Source organism: Micropterus dolomieu, linkage group LG03, assembly GCF_021292245.1.
Source record: "Micropterus dolomieu isolate WLL.071019.BEF.003 ecotype Adirondacks linkage group LG03, ASM2129224v1, whole genome shotgun sequence".
Lineage (NCBI taxonomy): Eukaryota > Metazoa > Chordata > Actinopteri > Centrarchiformes > Centrarchidae > Micropterus > Micropterus dolomieu.
This window is the reverse complement of record NC_060152.1, coordinates 34,911,687-34,918,316: the sequence shown is the minus strand read 5'-3', so window position 1 is coordinate 34,918,316 and position 6,630 is coordinate 34,911,687. Positions and strand designations below refer to the sequence as shown.

Below are 6,630 nucleotides of genomic sequence, written 5' to 3'. Positions count from 1 at the left end.
GTGAGGTTAGAACGTGTTGTAAAAACGTGAGGTTTGAACGTGAGATTAGAGTTTGAGGTTAGAACGTGAGGTTAGAACGAGGGGTTAGAAAGTGAGGTAAGAACGTAAGTTAAGAACGTGAGGTTAGAACTTGAGGTAAGAATGAGAGGTAAGAACGTGTCGTAAAAACGTGAGGTTTGAACGTGAGATTAAAACAACAGGTTAGAACGTGAGGTTAGAATGCGTGGAAAGAAGAAGAAGTTAGAACATGAGGTTAGAACATGAGATTAAATCGTGAGGTTAGAACGTGTTATAAAAACGTGAGGTTTGAATGTGAGATTAAAATTAGAATGAAATGTTAGAGCGTGAGGTTAGAACGCGTGGTAAGAATGAGAAGAGAGAACATCTACTGTCCCTGTTCAGACAGCAGGAGACCGAAACCTGATCCTGAAGAACTTAAAGACAGTAAAAGAGAGAACACGTCTCTGCCGACTGTTGTGTTCATACTCTCTGCTTACTCGACCAGCCTCCTGTGAGACATTAAAACATATCCGATGGCGTCTCTTGGCCCAGGGGGCGGTGCTGTTCTGTGTTTGTGTTAGAGGGTCACCTGATTAAGGACCACCCAGTTGGGGTCGATCTGGGCGTCGCCCTCTGGGTCCAGGATGACCGTCTGATAGGCTCTAAAGTCCGTCAGAGTGACCTCGGCGCTCTCTGGACACACATCAATCAAATCCATCACGGCGTCGTTATCAAAGTCGTTCTCGCAGACGTCTCCAACGCCGTTCACTGGAGAGAGAGACGGGAGGAGGCGGAGTCCAAACAGCTCAATGAAGTGTGTTTTATACGGAAAATATAAACTCAACCAGTCGAAAGAGACAGACAGATGGACAGTGTTCTTCCAGACTGTTACCGTCAGAGTCTTTCTGGTTGGGGTTGACGATGAGTCTGCAGTTGTCGTAGTCGTCGAGGATGCCGTCGTTGTCGTCGTCGTGGTCACAGTCGTCTCCGAGGCCGTCGTTGTCGGAGTCCAGCTGGGAGCTGTTGGGGATGTCTGGACAGTTGTCTCTGCTGTCCTGGTGGCCGTCTCCGTCCCTGCAGGAAGGCGAGACGCTCAGGATCTTATTTTAACCTTTTCGTTTGTCTGCATTTACATTTCCTGTACGGTAATAATCTATTAAACATATTCCATGTTATTCAAAGACAGAATGAAACCAAAGCTGCTGCTCTCGGAGGTTTTGTTGCTGTTTTATTCTTTTGACAAAATAAGTTCATCTGAATTAAGCAGGTTTTGACGTGGTACAGATTTGTGTGTGTGAGACATACGTGTCCACGTTGGTGTCACAAACGTCTCCCACCAGGTCGTTGTCGACGTCCGTCTGAAACAGAGAGACGTTTAGAAGACAGACCCTGAGTCTTGGTCCTGCTCTGCTGGGCCGACACTGTGTCCCTCAGACTGAGCGTCACGTTACACTCGATATGATGGAGCTAAAAATCAGGCAGAATCTGTACAGAGTCTGGTTGGTGTGACGTAGGCCAGCTCCTCTGTAAGACCAGGACCTGCCGTGATGTGCTGATCGGTCTGCTGAGGTCTGTCTGAAGCCTGATTTATACCTCTGTGTCGTGTCTACGCCGTAGCGTTATAGCAGCCACTGTAAAATAATCACCATGCGGCTCTTCTAGACTTTCAGAAAGTTATCGGACTGAATGGATCAAATTCTGATCATGTTGAGAGGATCGTCGCGTCCAAAAAATGGAAGCATCGTGTTACAGCCGCTGGATTGGCCGCTAGTGAAATTCAAAGCATGCAGCGCTTCCTGGAAGGCACGGAGGAAATGATGCTACCCAGCCAACCAATCACACTTCTTTCTGCAGCCGCTGGAGTCGCCCCCGGCCGGCTGCAAGAGAGAACGCAGGTTTTAGGGACTGTCGCGTTCGCATCAGTTTTCGTGGGTCCGCGTCGCTGCGACGTGCAGTTACATTTTTGGGAAGGTGCACGTCAAGCTACGGCGTAGATTTGACGTATAAGTCAGGTTTTAGACTGAAACGTGATGAACTCACGCCTGCTTCACCAGGATCAAAAAGACTTGGTCGAGTAAAGTGAGCCTCCTAGTTTTCACGTCTACTCAGCTGACTGCATTTCTGTCTTTGCAGCTTTCATCTGCAGCTGCTGTCCGTCCCTCACCTGATGGGATTTTAAACTTTAGCAAAGAAATAATATCTTGTATGCGTATAAATACAACTGAGCATCTGTACGTTTGGCTGTGTTTAAAGTCGAATGTAAATATAACTGGGTCAATGAAATGATGATGAAGAGGAAAAGGGCAAAGCTAACGACGCACAGGTCAAACAGTTTATGTGAACATCACACTCATCTGCAGCCAGCTGAACGATGGAGGAATTATTTCTAGTTAAACAGCTTATTGGCAAAGGTCTGTCTGTCTCTTTACCTGCATGGGGTTGCTGAGTTCAGGACAGCTGTCGCAGGCGTCTCCCACTCCGTCTCGGTCTCTGTCTGTCTGCATCGGGTTCGGCACCTTTGGACAGTTATCCAGAACGTTGGGAATCCCTGAACACAAAGACAAGAAAAGTTATTTTAAAGGCATTCAATAAATCTAACAATTACAAACGATATCGAAATATTCAGAGATTCAGAGATATTCATGAGGAGCAGGAGTTTGTTGCAGCAGCTCTTTATAGAGTCTGAACATAAAGTCCTTCCTTTGTTGTCTTAAAAGTGAAGCACCTTAAACCTGCGTCCTCTCTAGCGGCCAGCAGGGGGCGACTTAAACCTGCGTCCTCTCTAGCAGCCAGCAGGGGGCGACTTAAACCTGCGTCCTCTCTAGCGGCTGCAGAAAGAAGTGTGATTGTATAGAAGTCTGTGAGAAAATGTTTCTACTTGTCAGCTGATTTATTCCCTCAGTAAACACTTTCCTGATGAGTTTCTGGTCTCAGTCTCTAGTTTCAAGTCTTCTTCAACACAGCATGATGTTCATTTAGTAAATTATGGTCCCATTTAGAGGAACAGAGACCAGGAAGCAGGGGAGGCTTTAGGGCGGGGCTACAAGCTGATTGACAGGTCGCTACCATGGCAACTTGTCAATCAGGATAGAGGCGACTGGTATCCGCTGCTCTGTGAACGTTTAACCAGCGCCGCTGAAAAAGCTCATCAGGAGTCGGCTGCTCATTTTTCACTGAGTGCGTTTAGTTTTAAGCCTGTTTGTCGCTAACTAAAATTAGCATCCCAGCTAATATCACAGCTAACGTGAAGTAAAGTAGCACCTTGCTAACCAAGCAAGCTAGCTCCTCCCTCTCGTCCAAATATGGTCACATCTGGTTCCAGAAAACCAAGATGGTGGCAGTCAAAGTGCCAAACTGGAGGGTTCAAAACTGTAGTCCACAAACCAACGGGGGACGTCACGGCGGCTCCGCCCACTTCTTTTATACGTCTGTGTTTTAAAGATCGTCTCCTACCGTCTCCGTCAATGTCCTGGTCGCAGGCGTCTCCCTGTCCGTTGCTGTCCGTGTCCTTCTGGTCGCTGTTGGGGACGTTGGGACAGTTATCACAGGCGTCTCCGAACGAGTCGCTGTCTGAGTTCTGCTGGTCTTTGTTAGGGACCAACCGGCAGTTATCCTGAGGTCACATGATCACAGGAGTGTTGATTAATCACATGCTGACCGCAGCTTCAATTCATAGACTTGCAGCTTAACCTACACCTACAACGGCCCCTTGATTTTTCAGTCAGTGTATAATTCAGTATTTGAACATCCAATATTACATTAATTTATTTTAGCTGATGCTTTTATCCAAAGTGACTCACATGATTTGTGTCATATATGAGGTCGCACGCCTCTGGAGCAACGAGGGGTTAAGTGTGTTGCTCAGAGAGACAGTGGTGGATGTGTTGCAGTGGGAATCGAACCCAGGTCGCCCACACCAGAGGCAGGTGTCTTATCCAGGGCGCCATCTCCACCCATATGTTTGGCAGATTAACACTGCGGCAGCCGCAACATGGCGTGGTACTTTCTCACACACACAGTGTCTCACCTCCACGTTCTTGATGCCGTCTCCGTCTGCGTCCTCGTCACACTGATCTCCGATCCCGTCGTTGTCGGCGTCCTCCTGACCGGAGTTAGGCGTAAACACACAGTTGTCCTGGGGGAAGGAGACAGACGGTCACACACTCTCAGCCAATCAGTGACGACTACAGAAGAACGTGACGTCATGTGACGGGACAAAGTGTCGTGGGAGAAATAAGTTGATTAAAGCATTGAAATTTAAAACTTCAGAAAATCAACCACTGTTGTTGTTGACGCTTCCTGCTGTGCTGGTTCTCCACATCACACCGGCTCCTGGGATGTTTCAGAACAGATTTAAAGCTCTTCATGGCCTCCCTGCTGTTTCTTTGATGTTTTACTCCCGTGTGCACCGCCACACGCTCTGAGATTCTGCTCTCTGTTCCAGGGGCCCGCCTGAGACTCAAGGGGACAGTCTGCAGTCGGGAGCCCGAGGCCCTGGAACAGCCCGAGGAAATCAGGACGGCTGAGTCAGTTCCTTCTTTTATAGAAGAGCCTTTCCTGATTTGTCTTTACTTTATTTTTATTTTCTTTTAACTGTATTCCTCAAAAGTGTTTTTTGTTTTCTGTTTACAGTGTGTTCTATTTTCTGCTCATGAGGAAGCACTTAGTAACATGATGCTCTAGAAATAAAGATTATATTAAAATTGACATTAAGACAAGATTGTTATTCTTGTCTTCTTTCTGTTTTATTTTAAAGAGGTGGTATTCTGCTTTTAGGCTTTTCCCCTCCCCAAAGTGAGTTCCCACCTCCCACAGAAAACTCTGCTCTGAACTGAAAACAGCTCGTTTGTAGTCCAGCCGCTTCCCTTTCATCCCTGTGACGTCACAGGGATGAAAGCTAAACACGCCTCATATAACGCTCGCCGAGCGGCGACTCCGACACGCCCTCAGAAACAGCGAGCTGCAGCACACAGCTCTCCTCTCCCTTCCAAACACCAGCTACCCTCCAGGCAGTCAGTGGACATAAAGTTGTTCCTGTGATGTAGAGACAGAGCTCAGTTAAAACTTTATGGATACAGATTAATAACTCACCGCTCTGAAACTCTCGCTCCAGTCCAGTACGGCTGAACCCGAGCCGTTTACCGGCTTCTCGCCGACCCGCCCTTCTCTGCTTCTGATTGGCTAGTAGTCCTTAACTAGGAACTGAGCATGTGCAACTCCCAACAAAGATCATTTAGAGACAAGATGTATCACTCCATAGCTAAAACGAAGCCTTCAACACAGGCTGAAAAGAGGAGCTGCAGCAATGTGCAGTATGACAAAAATATAACCATGTAAACCTGCTCTGGTACAAACTCTAAATAAGATGAGGAACCTGAACATGAGCAGAACACCACCTCCTATAAGCTCAGATTTAACACTGACAGTGTGCAGGAGTTTCTTTGCAACCTTTGACCTTCTCGCTCCTTTGTGACGCACCCGTCTCACGTTATAGATGTGGGAGGTCCTTTTCTGTTCTGATGGATGTAAAATGGAAACAAAACCACACATGAGGATGATGAAAAAGAAGTTCTGTGGCTGACCTGTTTACAGTGTTTGTCGTTGTCCATGCAGGGCAGAGGGCGGTCGGGATACCCGTCGATGTCTGTGTCCACTCCACATGTGTTACCGTTACCGGCCCAACCCACGTTACACTGCATGCACACACACACACACACACACACACACACATCGGTTATAACAGGAACTGAACACAGCGACAGACTGAAAGCCTTTGAGCCAGGCAGCATCCTCTACTCACCATGCAGGCGACCTCGCCGTTCCTCTCCATGACGCAGTGGGCGTTGGAGTCACAGGGGTTAAAGGTCAACGCGGCACACGACTTCCTGGGGAAGCAACCTGACGTCTGGTTCCCGAGGAAACCAGGTTTACAGCCTCCACACTTATATGAGCCCTGAGAGAGAACAGCACAGGAGTTTATCTTCTGTATGACGACAGTCAGCTGAAGTTCAAACAAACTTTTCCAGGATAATCAAATTTTTTGAGATGCTCCTGTGCTGGGGCCCAAGCACCTCGGTGACACATTATCTAAAGATATAGGTACTCTGGATGACATCGCCAAAGTCCATTAAGACTCTTCAGCTGATCCAGAATGCTGCAGTACGTGTTCTGACAGGAAAAGAGATCATACTTCTCCTGTTTTAGCTTCTCTGCATTGGCTCCCAGTAAAATCCAATAGAATTTAAAATCATTCTTCTTACCTACAAAGCTCTTAATGGTCAGGCACCATCTTATCTTAAAGAGCTCATAGTACCTTACTACCCCACCAGAGCACTGCGCTCCCAGAATGCAGGGTTACTTGTGGTTCCTAGAGTCTCCAAAAGTAGACTAGGAGCCAGAGCGTTCAGCTATCAAGCTCCTCTCCTGTGGAACCAGGTTCCAGTTTGGGTTCAGGAGGCAGACACCATCTTCACATTTAAGAGTTGGCTTAAGACTTTCCTCTTTGATAAAGCTTATAGTTAGGGCTGGCTCAGGTGAGTCCTGAACCATCCCTTAGTTATGCTGCTATAGGCCTAGACTGCCGGGGGATTTCCCATGATGCACTGAGCTCCTCTCTCCTCTACTTTCTCT

The 6,630-nt window shown here is 47.5% G+C and overlaps 1 protein-coding gene across 1 annotated transcript; it reads right to left on the bottom strand.

Moving 5' to 3' along the window:
- Window positions 1-577: 577 nt before the first annotated feature.
- On the bottom strand, window positions 578-6,031 carry LOC123968644 (thrombospondin-3a-like; the record flags this gene model as incomplete). The annotated part of the gene is made up of 8 exons (XM_046045509.1): window positions 578-768; window positions 893-1,074; window positions 1,306-1,358; window positions 2,430-2,548; window positions 3,454-3,613; window positions 4,028-4,135; window positions 5,583-5,693; window positions 5,801-6,031. Coding segments are annotated over 8 exons (1,155 nt in total), but the record flags the coding sequence as incomplete, so codon positions are not given.
- Between the last annotated feature and the right edge of the window lie 599 nt (window positions 6,032-6,630).